Source organism: Natrix helvetica (assembly GCF_964273705.1).
Source record: "Natrix helvetica genome assembly, chromosome: 5".
In the NCBI taxonomy this organism is placed as follows: domain Eukaryota; kingdom Metazoa; phylum Chordata; class Lepidosauria; order Squamata; family Natricidae; genus Natrix; species Natrix helvetica.
Genome location: NC_138551.1, coordinates 32,055,793 through 32,071,743, shown reverse-complemented (window position 1 = coordinate 32,071,743; position 15,951 = coordinate 32,055,793). Strand labels below are relative to the sequence as shown.

The 15,951-nt window shown below is 36.9% G+C and overlaps 1 protein-coding gene across 4 annotated transcripts; it reads right to left on the bottom strand.

Moving 5' to 3' along the window:
* Positions 1-2,082: 2,082 nt before the first annotated feature.
* PLSCR5 (phospholipid scramblase family member 5) lies at positions 2,083-15,721 on the bottom strand. 4 transcript variants are annotated; one of them, XM_081953837.1, is made up of 8 exons: positions 15,589-15,721; positions 13,136-13,436; positions 8,065-8,147; positions 7,335-7,555; positions 6,014-6,175; positions 3,992-4,153; positions 3,189-3,271; positions 2,083-3,100 (listed from the first exon to the last, which is right to left on the bottom strand). In XM_081953837.1, exons 2-7 carry the CDS (start codon positions 13,366-13,368, stop codon positions 3,233-3,235), a joined length of 900 nt encoding a protein of 299 aa, XP_081809963.1. In that variant the 5' UTR covers positions 13,369-13,436; positions 15,589-15,721; the 3' UTR covers positions 2,083-3,100; positions 3,189-3,232. The 4 variants fall into 4 exon arrangements, with proteins under 4 accessions (XP_081809963.1, XP_081809964.1, XP_081809965.1 ...); XM_081953838.1 differs by lacking the exon at positions 13,136-13,436 and adding an exon at positions 12,611-12,753 and having other exon boundaries at positions 8,065-8,107; positions 15,589-15,658; XM_081953839.1 differs by lacking the exons at positions 13,136-13,436; positions 15,589-15,721 and adding an exon at positions 12,070-12,124.
* Positions 15,722-15,951: the final 230 nt, after the last annotated feature.

Here is a 15,951-nt window from a genome sequence, read left to right as displayed (position 1 = left end):
TCCCAGTTTATGCCAACCTAGCTGTTCGAAAGCATGTAAAAAATGCAAGTAGAAAAATAGGAACCACCTTTGATGGGAAGCAGTGTTCCGTGCGCCTTCGGCATTTAGTCATGCCGGCCACATGACCACAGAGATGTTTTCGGACAATGCTGGTTCTTTGGCTTTGAAAGAGAGATGAGCACTACTCCGTAGAGTCGGGAATGACTAGCACATACGTACAATGAGAACCTTTACCTTAAAGGTGAATGACACTCCGTGAGGAATGCTTCATTGCATGCTTTGCAAGACACCAGGTCTGATTTTGAATGTTTCACTCTTAAAGGGCTTCACAAATCTGAACTGTTGTACATTTAGCTATGTTTGTGATTGAGATATAGGAACTGAATGGAGAAAAAAATTGTGCCACCCCAGGCTGGCATAACACAATGTCTCCGTATTTGGAGTAACAATGCCAGTTAAATTTGGCTGGAATCAATGAACAAGAATTCATTCACACTTGCCCATGTGTTTACATATTCTTTATGAATGGATTGGAAAGGGTAGAATTAAAATAATTGAATTAGAAAGGAGTAAAATAGGCAAGTAAACAAGTTGCCTAGTAATTGCTAATATGTTTCAGAGCCTTGAATTCTTTCATTACATTGCAAAGCATCAATAGCTCAATGGCCAGCTAATAGAGGAAGTTCTTATCTTACCATAAGTAATATGTAGTAAGGAGATTTAAAAGGGGGCTGAGAATACAGATGAATCTCAACAGACTTCAACCCTGGGCCCTATCTAATAAAATGAATTCAACATAGAGAAAAGTAAGGATTTACACTTAGACAAGAAAAATCAAATGTACAGGTCCAGATTAGGAGAAACCTGGCTCAATAGCAGTAACTGTGAGAGGAAACTTGGAGTCCTAATGGGCTCCACTTAAATATGAGCCAGCAGTGTGCAGCAACCAACACAATCCTAGGTTGCATTAACAGAAGGATAGAATAAAGGTCAGGTGAAGTATTAGTATCGATTTATACAACTTTAGTAAGACCTCACTTAGAATACTGCATCCAGTTTGGGTCACTGTATTTTAAAAAGATGTAGAGACTTTGGAAAGAGTTCAGAAAGAGGATTATAAGGGGCTGGAGGCTAAAACATATAAAGAATGGAATTGGGTTTGTCTAGTCTAATGAAAAGAAGGATTAGGGGTGACATAATTGCAGTGTTCCAATATTTGAGGGGCTGCCACAAAGAAGGGGGAGTCAACCTATTTTCCAAAGCACCTAAAGACAAGACAAGAAACAATGGATGGAAACTAATCAAAGAGAAAAGCAACCTGGAATTAAGGAGAAACTTCGTAACAGTGAGAACAATTAACCAGTGGAATAGCTTGCCTTCAGAAATTGTGGGTGTTCCATCACTGGAGACTTTTAAGATACCGGTCTTGTCTGGAATGGTACAGGGTCTCCTGATTGAGCAGAGGTTGGGCTAGAAGATCTCTAAGATGCCTCCCAACTCTGTTATTCAGTCCCTTATAAAACAAGGAAAAAATGCTATTTATGGCTAAAACTACTTTTATTAACATTGGCTGTAGTAACAGAAACTTGCAAATCTGAATGTGTTTCTCCTCCTCTCTTTTATTTATATGAATTCAGGTGGTGTTTGTCTGAGGCTTTTCAATGTTTATTGAACATTATTTCAATGTTTATCCCCTTATTGCCGTGGTAATAGAGCTTCCTTCTCCCCATCAAGGTCACTCTCTTTATTCTCAGCAGTCATATCTGGTGAAATAATTCATTATCTGGTGAAATAATTACCATGAGACATGTTTATGGACACTGATGTGGATGGCTTTCAAACTCGATGGGGAATTATTGGAGGCAAAGGAATATAGCAAAGGTCCATGGTCCGGGAGACTGACTCACTGTTACTTTACAGTTAGGTGCAAAATGACTCTTCTTGCAATCACAAGAAGGAACAATAGCAGGAGCCTCACCTTTGGCCTGTAAGTATGTGAGAGGCATCTGGTTGACCTTTGTGAGTGTCAGCCCTTCAGGGTAATTGAGACAAGAAACCAACACCATGAGTAGTAATGCTATCTTTATTGTAAGGTTACAGAAACAGAATCATGTTAATGTTAAAGCATCTTTCTACCCCCTGCCTTTACTTTGCAGGGAACAAGAGAGCGTTCCCTCCAAGATGCTTTCCACACTCCATTCCTTCTGTGGACTGAAATGTATCTTAACTGGCTGTGGCCTTGGCCTTTCCTCCTCTTGTCTCCAAAGGATATTCCCACAGATCATTGCAGTGATTAACAAAACATTGGAAGAAGATAAGCCCGAGCTTGTCTTGCATGGCTATTCTGATGGGCAGATAGAATAACAATGTCAAAGGAAGCATATTTTTTATCTGTAGACCACCCAGAAGCATGCAAGTATGATGGGCAGAATAGAAATTTGATCAAATAAGAACTAAATTTCAGAGTCGCAGCTGTCAACCAAACATCCCTGCCATCCTGTGCATTTATGTATTTTGCATTACAGGCGTTATGCTCCTTATTGCAGGGGGTGGGGTGGGGAATCCAAGCTTGTTAGTGTGGATCTTTAAAAAGGTACTGTATTGTTTATGCATCCCTTAAATTCGAGCAATTTATACCATCATCCACCATTGTCCCAAGAGATCGTGGTTTTAAACTTTCCCAGTGGATGATGTCTCTGTTAGTTACTGTTAATTGAACTCTAAATCTGAAAGCTTCTTGGGGTATAAGGAAATAAAACTCTCACTCTCTCTTTTGCTAATAGCTGGGGCCAACACTTGCAAAACTTCAAAGGGGGTTGTGAATTAAAGCTTTTCATCAGTGGGGCTGCTCGTCTGAGTTCTAATCTTTCATGCTTTCTAATGCAATAACATCAAAGGAATCCAAAGAGAATTGTAGCCGCTCCAAAGCAATGTTGAACACACTCACAGTAAAATAGTTAACAACCACCCCACAATTAAAAGAAGAAAACAATTATTTACATAAGTTATAGTTTAATAATCATGATTGCTGCCCCCTCCTCTCACAAAAAAAAAATCAGATTGTACAGTTCAAAAGTAATATCCAGTGCTCAAGGGACCGCTGGAAGAAAATGAAAAAGAATTAGGAAGTGTCTTATGTATAAGTCTTCAAAGCCAAAGCAACCAATTTATGTTTCATTCTTACTTACTGAAATGTCGTTTGCATATTTTATTATTCCTATCATCTTGCTTGTTACAATCCATCCAAGGAATTCTCAAAGAACATTAAGTCCTACAAATAAATAAACTGTGAATGATGAGCAAGATACAAAATGGCAACAATTAATATCAAAAAGCTGACTTGTAAGGTTTCATTACACCAAAGACTTTTATTATGCTTATTATTATTTTTATTAGACAGCTGCTCTTCTGTGTGGTGCCTCTGGGCAAAGACAATTTTGTGCTAGAAGAAATTGGAAAGCCTTAAGTATCAGGAGAATGTTATTTCTAGTCTTGTATGAATAAAGTAGTGGGATAACAACTAGTTGGTATTAAAAGTTGGTTTTCTTTAAAAAGTCATATGACAGCTCTAGGGTTGCGGAAGGGAAAGCAGAGGTGGAACGTGACTTGTCTAGACTTCCTTCTTTGCCGGTAAGTATTTCCAGCAGGGTTTTTAAAATGCCATGTAATCCATTTCTATCAAAACAACATATTTGATATATTAGGGCTACAGCTCCCATAATTAATATGCTTGCCTAGCAAAGTCCATTATATTGCCCTCCCGTTGACTTTGATAATACACAGCACAATAATCCAAAATAGGAACAAAGTTATATATGTCCCAATATAAGTTATTGTATTTAGCACAGAGTTCACAAGTCTTGGCTAGTAGCACAGGTGATTACCTGGATGTATCTTTAAGAGCTGTAAAGTGATTTATAGCTTATTTGGGGGATGTATCAAAACATTATAAAGTACTCAAAAGAGAAGAAACAATGGGAAACATACTTACTAGGAGAAAGCAAGCACCGATCATCACAGCTTTGATTTTTACATCAAGGTCCACAGGAATCTGAATGCCAAAGTTGGCTGTATTAGTAAATATGTTATTAACAAATCCAGACCAATACTTAGAAATCTTGCCTATAGTTGACATGTCATTTAAAGATTTTACCTGCAGGAAAGAAATAAAAACAGCTTAGAAGTTATTTGGAAAAGTTCAGCTGTGAATCCCTGAAATATTTAAATAATTTTTCTAACTGTGCTGAGTCCTCCTGATACATTGTTGGTTAACTAAATAACAAACTGATATTTACTGGGGATTTTCTTGGACAAGGATATTCTTAGCATGCAAAATGTTAGCATAAGCAAAGCTGAAGGCCAGTAAAATGAAATGCAGAGCAGGTGGTTTGTGTGTGTGTTGCCCTTGTGGAACTAAGAGTATTTCCTATGGTTTTGTGATTTGATGTTAATAGTGTGGTTGTTTGTGAGCCATCCTGAATTATGATACACCAGATGGGAGGACGACTGTTTAAAATAAATAAATAAATGTGATAGGCAATCTCTGTTCCCAGGGCTGGATATCGCTTCCAACCATATTGCCGGTGTTCTCTGTAGCCTTTTGGGTTGCACTACTAAAGTCTATTTCCTTGTATTTTGGAAACAAACTGTAAATAATGTGTATGCTTCAAACAGAAGTAACTTAATTTAAAATGAAAAACAAAACAAATATCTCAAGCCCCAGGAAAACCAAAGAAACCACGGTTCAACCTATCGTACATACGGTAGATGGCGTTGTCTACAACCTTGCAGGCCTTATGACTTGATTCTTTCCCCAAGCCTTTAGGTCCAGGTGAATGGAGTCTCAAATGTTGTATTGCAGTACATTTCAGTCTAGTTGACATTTTCTTGGCTTTAGCTGGCATTTAAAGCATTATGTGCTTTTTGTATTTGTAATTGACTTTTCTAGTTATCCAGAGTCATTTTTGTTGATTTGGGTGATCAATAAATAACTGCATAGAAGGACCCACTTTTCCTCATCCTCTTAGTCCCTGTAGTTCTTGCTGCTTAAAACCATTAAGTCTGAACTCAACTACCACCCCTAAGTGATGGACAAGTAAGGGCAAAAATATTTCAAGTGATGAGTACCTGGTGTGCCTAAGAATGCCATTTTCTGAAAAAAGCCTTTTTCAACTATGGCACTTTTGCAAATAACATTCAGACTCTCTCCAATTCTCCCATTAGTAACATGGACAGGCCTTATAGCAATTGTATTAATAAAAGCCATTTTTTTTCTGAATTTGGAAGTATCTAAAACTTTTGAACTAATGGCTATCTTGTAAAAGCTAGTTACAACCATTGATTTTTACATTCACTAAAGAGGTACTTTCACTTAACTCTTCTGTTCTGTATCTAGGCAGTGTTAGTGTAGGACACCCCACATTTTGTGTGTGTGTGTGTGTGTGTTTGTGTGTGTGTGTGTGTGTGTGTGTGTGTGTGTGAGAGAGAGAGAGAGAGAGAGAGAGAGAGAGAGAGAGAGAGAGAGAGAGAGAGAGAGAGAGAGAGAGAGAAGGGGGGTCTAATTCACATTTTCAAAAGTAGAATGTCATGTATCTCATCTGCTCTGCAAATAATAGAATTATTCAAACTGACATAGTTGATAATACATTGGTATGAATCATGTATTGTAGAGAATGGATATTGCCTTTACAAACTTTCACACATATGTCTACCTTCTAAGAGCTATTAATGCTCTATGCAGAAGACAAAGAATATAAGAGTGATCAGCATAGAATTATTAATTGAAATTGCATTTATGGACTGCAACTAAGGGGTTTTCCTGAAACCAACATCGTCCAGAGGATGTAGATACTACAACTCCGTCAATTTCCTGTCTGTTTAACCAAAGGCATCCAACATGAGCATTCTAGATAAGAAAACTCTGATTCATTTCACTTTCTCTCTCAAACTTCTGCCTGACATTTCTGATGCAGAATCTTATCACTGAAAACTCAAATAATGTTGCCAAAAGAACCTCAAAATCAACATCTCCAAAGCAACCGCATGTGATGTAAGGACCTGTGATCTTCAACACATCTTCATTATTCCCATTCCTGATTGTAAATATTGGTAGCAAGGGGTCCCATTTCTGTACAACATAGCCAATTGTGGTTCCAGGAGGTGACTGAACTTCTAACTAGTAGGCAATCAAAAATACAATTAACAGCATATGGATAACATACCTGATACATCCATTTTTAATTTGTTTTGTTTTGTTCTTTAAATGATACAGGCACAACATGGGAATTCCCATCAAGATTTGCATTCAGCCCTAAAGGGCTTCTAAAATTTGGGGCTGAATCATGATGTTTCGCTGCTTATTAAACTTACTATCTTAACAATTAGCAAATCTCTTGAGGTTTTACAATGAAAACATAAAACCATAGTTAAAACTGAACAAATTAACACAATTAAAATACAATGATGTATAATTGAAGATGAAAATAAATAAATACACATGTTGTTTGCCAATTTGCTAATTAATGTAATTTAGGTTAATTACATTATTTTTCCTAGTCCCACCCCCCTTTTTTCTATCTCTTCTCCGTTTCTGGAATAAGAAACTCCAGGACCAAGTGGAGTCTTTTGTCATAAAAGTTCCTTCACTTTAAGGCATAATCTATTATTTCTAATTAATTAGAGAATACCTGTTTGTTACATTAATATGAACTATCTGGAATTTTTTTAGTATATTACGAGCTCTTTAGACAATATATTCACCGACACATATACATACATAGTTATATTTTCAATTTCTCTCCTTATATCATAAGTTCTTTCAAGACAGGGATGCTGGGTGAGGGAGTATGGTTTTATGCAATAAAGTTGATGTTATATAAATGCTACTATTGTTGCTGATTGTAATTATCATCACATCACTCCTTAGGGGGATAAGGCTCACATCTGGACTGCTGGGCACAGAAATTATGGAAGAAATAAAACTGGGAAAGAATATCTCTAGAGATTGGAAGTTTTTTTTTAATCCCACCCTTTAAAAATCTTACTGTGTTGGGCTTAATTGCTTTGAATTGAGTTTCTAATAGAATTTACTTCCAAATTCAAAACAATTTCCTCATCGAAGTATGTTATAAATTCAAATTAATCCAAAGATGCTTTTTTCAGCTGAAGAAACTTCTTGGATGAGAACCAAAATGTCTTCACAGAAAAACCAGAAAGTCCAGTTGCCTCTTGAAAAAAAGCAGCTTTGGGACAACCATGACCTGGATGACTAAGAATCTCCATAGTCAAATTAATCCAGTTACTCTTTAATTAAACTATTCTTAAACATTACAAACCTGTTGAAGATAGCATGGAAACCAACAGCTACTACATCTTAAGGGTCTGTTCACAGTGATGACCTCTTGCCCAGTATTGTCTGTGATTCTTATGGTGAAAGACCGTAATGGTGCACAGAAGTTCCGATCAAAAAAACCATTTTCTTCCACAGCATAATAAACTCTTTGCCCCATGTGATTTTTTATCTCATATTTACTGCAGGTTTCAGTTCCGAGTATAACTATAGTCAAAGGGATAGACATTTTGAACAATGCTATATTTACATTTAGAGCTGAGCCAAATCCTTATTAGATTAGATGTCTCAACTACGTAATAGCCTACAGAAAATGAGGTTATGTTATTAGCTTTGGATTCATTCCATTAGCACAAATCATATTCCAGTTGTGTGCAGTAGTTGATGTTCCTTATACAATAGACTGCAGCCCAAGGATTATATTAGCATCATATGGAACTCTGTAGCCTAATATTTTCTTCGGCTAAATATCACAGAGGATACAACTCTTTGAGCTTTACATGAGCTGATTCATTCAAAGAAAGCACTAGTGTATTAATGTTTTTCAAGATTACTTGGTTTTAGTGAGAGAAAAGCATATAGTTAGTTTTGTAAGCAAAATATGTGACAAAACCAACTGCTTGCTTAAAACTTAGCAAATGCAGAAAGTTACATGAACCAGAAATAGATAAATTTGGCCATCTTCTATTTAATGTAAGAATCCAGATTTCAAATACCTTGAAGAAGTTCCACTTGCTGGTGAATAATGATCTGATCCAACTGTTCAAAAGTGAAGAAATAACTTGAGAACACTGAAAATCTGAGAAGAGTTAAAGAAGTTCGTACTTATCAACTACATTCATTGATAAATCAAACAGTTTTTCAGTGTTTAAATAGAAATTCAATAATGTGAAGTACTTGAAGTAGAACTAAGCCAAATCTGCAAAGGGAGATTCAGAGAATATATTTGGACACATACATACATACATACATACATACATACATACATACATACATACATACGTGTTTTTGTATAGATAGATAGATAGATAGATAGATAGATAGATAGATACATACATACATACATACATACATGCATGCATCATCATTTCTATAAGAATTCTGCTCATATATGATGCGATGAAAGTGAAATGGAACACCTAAAATTAAATAGAGTCAAACAGTAAAAAAAAAAACAACTCCATCTATCTCCACATTATTGCTAGTCACACTCTATTCTGATGAGTAATCTAATAAAGATCAGCCTGATTATAAAAATAAATAAGAGCAGAGCTAGGTCTGTTTATTATGCTTATAATTCCCAGAGGAAACAATATTACACCAAGAAAACCTTCTTGGAGAAAAACCAAGAATACACTGCAGTGATGAATTACACATTATTTTTCTTCCATTTACATTGGAAAGCAAGTAAAATGTTTCATTACACAATAATTTCAGTTCTTGAAATGACTCGTGGATCTCTAAAACAAGTGATCATTCAGAAGCAGCACAATTTTTTTACAGGGCTGTGATATGTAGTGGGAGGAGGGAGGAACTTATTATTCAGACCCAGAAACTTAATCAGAAAGAAGAGACACATCTTTCACAACACTGTCACTGACACAAACACTTTTGACATTGAACAAATTTATTCTCTCAAGATATGGAAAAAATCCAAGCCCAACCCTCATTATTTAATGATAGAAGGTTTTGGAGTCTGCTATGCTGTTATGACTGAACAGGATTTCTACCAACACTTTTCATGGAGTATTTGGAAGTGTTTGATCAAATTTGATAGTGCTAGGCACAGAGTCTTAGATCAAACTGCAGTGATGGTGTGACAGACATTCTAAGGTTTCATAATTTGAATTTGATTTCACAAGTTAGGTCCAGCTGCAAATCAAAAGTTGTGCTTTGTAGAAAACTTCAAAACTAGCCTCTTTCATTCTATAAATCTGAGCCTGGAGCAGAATGTTAGATGGGATAACATAATCATATAGTTCCTTAAACCTTTGCCCTTCCATCATAAACTTTGCAAAGAACAGAACATGGAAATAGTTATATTGCTTCATCAGAAAAAAAGAGCTTCAGAATCAACAAATGGCATTGCCAAACATCAATTGTGCAAGATTTACTTCACTATTTATAAGAACATCAGCCCAATGAGTAAGAGCCAGTTGTAAACTAATATTAGACTGTCTCTTTTGACAACTGTTACATCACAGTTTCCTTGACATTTTGATGCATTTTCTTCTTGACCTGTTGTTTATGCCCTTTGGGTTTTGTTTTTAGTTTTCTTTAATCACTTTAATATATTAGCTAGAAAAAATTGCTTTATTTGGCAACATTCAAATTTGTTCCTGATTTTTTTTCCAGACAAGGCGACTACCATATGAATTATAATTTCAATGGCTAGACACTTTTTTTCCTCTTGATCTATTGACTTTTTAAATTATACTATAGCTTCTTCAAAAATCAACAAATGACTGGATTCACAGATTTCATAAAGCAAGATTTACAAACTCACATTTGGCTGACTTTATTCAATTTGTTAAGCTAAAAGCAAATGAACCATAGTGCGATTGGAATAAAAGGCTAAAAACTAGGAGACTGAATTCTAATTCTGGTTTAGGCATGAAATCTCACCGGGTGACCTTGGGCCAGTCACTCACCCTCTGGCCTAGGAAGAAGGCAGTGGCAAAACATTTCTGAAAAACCTTGCAAGAAGACAGCAGGGGAGTCAACTCTGATATGAAGATGCACACATGCACACACCTATACATATATGCACAAATAAAGTAGCAAGATCACTGTCCTTCATTATTATTGCCACATTTTATTTCCTTATAAGCAGAAGGAAAGGATTTCACATTATGTTAGACAAAATTTGTTGGCCAAATTTTAATAATTTATTCTTCTGGTACTTCAGCATTATGGACATGTTCCCAATATTTATTAAAGAAGAAATGTTGTTATGTTCCAGGGATGCTGTTTCCTTGCTTGAAGAAGACATGAGGGAACAGAAAATACTCTGGAGAACATAAAACATCTCTGCAATTTGAAAGATACAAAAAAACAGTAACAGGACCTTTCAATCCAACTTGATCTCCAATAGCTACAACAATACCCATGCAATTTTCTTGGCAGAAATTAATACAATAATACAATAGTAGAGTTGGAAGGGACCTTGGAGGTCTTCTAGTCCAACCCCCTGCCTAGGCAGGAAACCCTATACCGTTCCAGACAAATGGCTATACAACATCTTCTTAAAGACTTCCAGTGTTGGGTCATTCACAACTTCTGGAGGCAAGCTGTTCCACTGATTCATTGTTCTAACTGTCAGGAAATTTTTCCTCAGTTCTAAGTTGCTTCTCTCCTTGATTAGTTTCCAACAAATTCTCTCCTTGATTAGTTTCCAACAAATTGGAAGATTGTTTGCTATTGCTTTCTTCCATGAAATTGCATTGACTTTCCAGCCTAGATTACAGCTTTGGGGTTCCCTAGCAGTTTCTCATCCAACTTTAGCCAGATGCTGCCATGAAAAAAATTCCCCAAAATAATATTCCTGTTCCAGTCTTTTTCGTCATTACTGGGGAAAGTTAAAAGTGGTAAAGACAAAAGCACCATGGAATGCGGGGGCTTATTTGCAGATCATATTTTATAAACCATCTGCAAAATTCCTGAAAGAAACAGGCAGTACTCCCAGACATTCATTTTAGTCCACTAGTGGAATGCTTACATATTGTTTAAATCAGTGGCTCTCAAACTTGGCAACTTTAAGTTTTGTAGACTTCAACTCCCAGAATTCCCAGCCAATATGTTTTCCCATCTCTTGGATCAGGTATATAACCCTTCGTCTATTATTTCTACTGACATGTAAAACAAGTTTTCTTTGCAGTTTAACCACGTCACTTCCGATTTCTCTCAATTCTCCTCACATCCCCATTTATCCTGCCAGGATTTATGGAAGTATTGGAAAGCAGGCTTGTTGTCATGATAACGATGCAGCTTTTAAATCCATTCATTTATGTTGCAAAAATAAAAACATAGACATTTGCCCTTATGTGAATAGACTTGGGGAAGAAAAGGCTAAATCAGAAATTGTTCGCTTAGATTTTATCCTACATTATAAATGGAAGGGTCAGCATTCTGTAAGAGCCCATGATAAGTACACTATAAAAGTTTTACTGGTTTTCAATTCTTATAGATTAAGTATTAAAATAGTTTTAATCCTTCAATCATTAAATAACTGAGAGATGGACACCATTGCTGATCTACACAAATCTTTTGGGAGGTGTACCAGCAGATATTGTTTGGTCTCACTTGTAAGCCACTACAGGTATTTACAAGATTCTGGTACTCCACCTATTTTCATTAGTCTGAGTCAAATGGGACAGAGAAACATTAAAAAAAACCTTGGTGGTGCATTCATAAAGGTTAGAGGTTAGAGCTAGCAGTTTTCAAGATGAAGAGCAAGAAAAGTTTTCTGTAATAGGAGACAGATACAGGACTGTAAAAACACAACCACTTGAATAAGTAGGAATAAACCCTCCCTTCTTCTTAAAGTGTATATTTTAATAACAATGTGTTTTTCTGACTGCTGTTGTCAACCAGCCTTTGTGGCTCCACAGACCAGTGGTGGTGATGGCGGTGGCAGAGAAAAAGGGTAGTTTCAGGTGCGCAACCTAATCCCACACATGTGCCAATGGAGTTTTATGGGCCATACTCTCACTTGTACGAACCTCATCCCAATAGGCCCTGGACCAGAGATGGTATTCAGCCATTTCTGACAGGTTCCGGAGAGAAAACTTTGAGTAGTTTGGAGAACCAGTAAATAGACACGCCCTGCCCCCCCGCGACCTCCCAGCCTATCTTCTTTTATTGCCCTGAACAGGAGAACAGAGCTGGAGAGCAGGTTAGTGGGGTGGGGAGGGAATGGAGATTTTGCAGTATCCTTCCCCTGCCAAGCCCACACAGCCATGCCCACAGAACTGGTAGTAATTTTTTAAAAAAAATTCACTACTGCCCTGGACTGGTATCGGTCTGTGGACCAGGGGTTGAGGACACCTGTTATAGATAACACATCCATTTTTTAAAAAAAAAATAAACAAGAGGAATAAGTATAGTAGCAAATCTGGATATTAATTTTAACATTGTACTATAGGCAGAAAAATACAAAAAGGCATAACAATTACTTTTGTTACCATGAAATACATTGTAAAACAGGAGCTCATAATGCATCTATTATAACTTTATAGTTATTATTTGGAAGGGGAACAGGACCTGTCTTAAGTATTCCAGACCAGGTGGAAAAGCAGATGGAAGTCGGGTTTGTTTCCAGGTTACGGTTGTTTCTGAAGGCTTTGCTTTTTCAGGCATGTGCAGAGAACCTGGAAGAAGATCTTGCATGCTTTTATTAACTGGGCCTGCAGTGAAACAGAATGCTTATGTTAGGAATGAGAATGGATTCCCGTTTTAACAATTATATATACCATTAAATGTAAAACCACGTAGCCTGATCAGATACACATATACATAGTTGTTCTATGGAGGTCTTGAGCCAAGGGACTAAGAGTTGGAATCACAAAAAAATGTGCAGAAAAATGGGAATTTTCAACATTTGTTTCCGTGGAGTTCACCCACATGATGTTGATAGAAATATTTGTTATTGTTAAGATAAACCTACATACAAATCAGTGGTGGGTTACGGTCGGTATGCCCCAGTAGGGGTAAACCGGTGCCTGCTGGGAGCACCAGGTACCGTTCCGGTATGGCGCTCCGGACGACCCACCCACCCACCCTCCTTACCTGTATTTGACCCAACTGGGCCATTTGCACACATGCACTGTGTGATGCTCTGCCGAGCAGCTGGAGTGTTGCAGGCGGGGGTGCACATGCACGTGCAGCGTGCGTGCATGTGGTAGATGCTCAGCCCCGTTGCAGCGTACCAGTTGTGATGGGATCCGGAACCCACCACTGATACAAATGTATGTTCCAAGAAATACAACTCCTGTAATCTTCTGAAAGGTTTGTTTATTCATTCATATTTCATACTTCTTAACCATCCATCTCCCTCAGAGGCTTATAAAGGATGGTATTTATATAAATTCTGTGGAAGTAGAATTGGTTAATCATGTAACACCATGAATCACAAAGGTGTTTTTTTCCTGCCCCCTTTCCCTACCTGTAAGAGCAAAAGAAGACAATATAAGATATCCTGAGGTTAACATTCTTACCAGCATACACAATCCCTCTATGCTCCAAAGCATTTCATATATGTTGTTTTTCATTCTCACTCTATTTCTATGGCTTGTTTACAGAACACATCATAGCCATGAAATCAATCAGTTATCAGCTATTTACATCACTGTCATCATACCATGATAATTACTGGCTTTCATTTTTTATTGATCATCAGTATGATCAATAATGAAACATGAAGGGACCGGTGGTTCAGTCTTTAAAGGACCACATCTGGAACAGGCATATGGAAATCTATCACCATCTACTAGTCAGAATCCTACATACTCATTATCAGTGTCTAATGTAACAAAGCCTTCCACTTTTTGTTTCCGGCTACCAATCTCTTATCTACGTCATTATATACTGAGGAGTCACATTTTACCTAATTTTTACAGTTCATATTCTGGTTGCCATTCAAACTTTTCCTGAACTAAACATAAAAAGAAGTCAGGAGCTCATCTGAAGAGACCCTAGATGGTGATCTTTTTCATTCTGGACTGAAAAGTTAAATCCATCTTTCTTGCAGTTATAGACTGAAATGAATTTACAGTTCTTTATTTGAATGCATGCATTGGTCCTTCTCCCTGTAATTGTATTGGGATCGTAATTATTATTGCAACCACAGCTTTCCTTCAAGGCTTAAGACCACAGGAAGGGAAAAGAATCCCTTTGAATTTCTCTTTCTTTTTAAATATGCATAACTGGATTGTAAATATTTCATTGGTTCTCCTGCATCATGTTACCTCACTGGGTTGTGCTGTTGCCAAAACCTGTGTTACATGAACTACTGGGAGGTTTTATTAGTGAAAAGTTCAAGCATAGTGGAGTCTTTCCTCTCAGTTTGACTTAAATTAACTCCAGAAAACCAAGAATAGGGAATACTGGAAATATTAGTGGAAAAAGGAGGATCTTTTGAATCATAATATGCATTGTTTTTTCAATCTGCAGATCTTATTTCTTTTTCTTTCTAGTCACTTAAAATATTTGAAACTGCAACTAAAGTGATTTAATCAAAATTAAAAAAAAACTGATACATAATTTGGTGTGGGATAGCTGCTGGGAGCCTGATTTTGCTAACACAACTGAAATATTACATAGTGAAATTCCTGTTTTAGCACATAAATAAGAATATTCATTCCTCAGAGTGTTTTATAATAGCTACTTGGATATTTTTTTTCTCCAGGATGTTGTCCAAATTCTTTCCATTTCACAAATACTACCTTTTTGGGGGAACTAGAAAGTGCCAAGATGAAAGTATTTTGATTTCATGGCGCAAGCAAGAAAAATCATGCAGGCTTGAAGACTGCATTAATGAAGCATTTCATCTATGATTGCTCCATGATGGGAAGAGAGTGGAGTGAACTTGTGAATACTTCTAGAGAATTCCTCTACCAAATTTTCACACATGCTATTTAAAGAGACAAGCTGCAAGGTGTAAGAGAGAAATTTGACTTCATTTTTAAGTGTAACACTCTTTTTTTTAAAAAAAAGAAGGAGGAGGGTGTGGGGGAAGAGAGAGATTTGAAAGCCTTTTCAGCCAAGCTGCAATTTTCACCTTTAATGAGAAGTTAGCTGTCTCAGACTAAAGGGAAGACATGGCATGAACTACCCTTCAGTTTGATTGCACTCAATTGTCCTTTAGAAGCTTGTTAGCAGGAATTTTCTCAAGCATGTTTCAGAATGATCAGGAGTTGCTGACGTGAGATTTCTCAGGTGAAGTGTGCTTGAAGGATGCAAACCTTTTTAATGGAAGCCTGACATTTCTGAGTTTTCCTCTCGTTGAATAAATAGCACCGATACATACCTGCAGACTAGAGCAGGCAGCGTAGTATAATCAATATCAAATACCTATGAAGACATATGCAGATTCAAATTTATATATTATACTCGACATTCCATTCTAGTCTACCTTCAGTCAGAGCAGAAATTAAAATGGACTTTTACCTCCCCGTTTAATCATGTTACTGATTGCTATATGAATATTATTTCTTTTTGTACTTTTATATATCAGCACTTACCTTGAGAAGCCATGAAGCTGCCTGGATCACTTCTCCAAAGTAATCAGCGTTAAAGAAAAGAGAAAAAAAACGTGTTTCCTGGTTGCAAAGGACAGAAGGGGAAAGGGGAAAAGCACAGCATGCAGAAAGTTCAGATAATGTCTGTCTACTTCAAGTCAGGTTGCAAAAGAATAGCTTGGAAACACATCACCTTTCTTATATTACTGATTCCTGCATTTTGCTGCTATGAGCAACAGGGGGAGATAATGCTTGGACCTGAGAAAAAGAACTCTGCGTCTGTGTGAATAATGAAAAGCAAGAGGATGCATAAACAATCATATTTAACAAACTGGCTGTTGTATTAATGTCTGTGGGATTAAATCT

What these genes read in the sequence shown, in the direction of transcription:
- PLSCR5 (XM_081953837.1), bottom strand. Translation starts at nt 13,368, where the DNA reads ATGAATAAACAAACCTTTCAGAAGATTACAGGAGTTGTATTTCTTGGA. An exon ending in TTCCATGCTATCTTCAACAG is followed by an intron (nt 6,176 to 7,334) that starts GTTTGTAATGTT and finishes ATTGCCTACTAG; the next exon opens with TTAGAAGTTCAGTCACCTCC. An exon ending in TTGGAGATGTTGATTTTGAG is followed by an intron (nt 4,154 to 6,013) that starts GTTCTTTTGGCA and finishes TCTTTCCTGCAG; the next exon opens with GTAAAATCTTTAAATGACAT.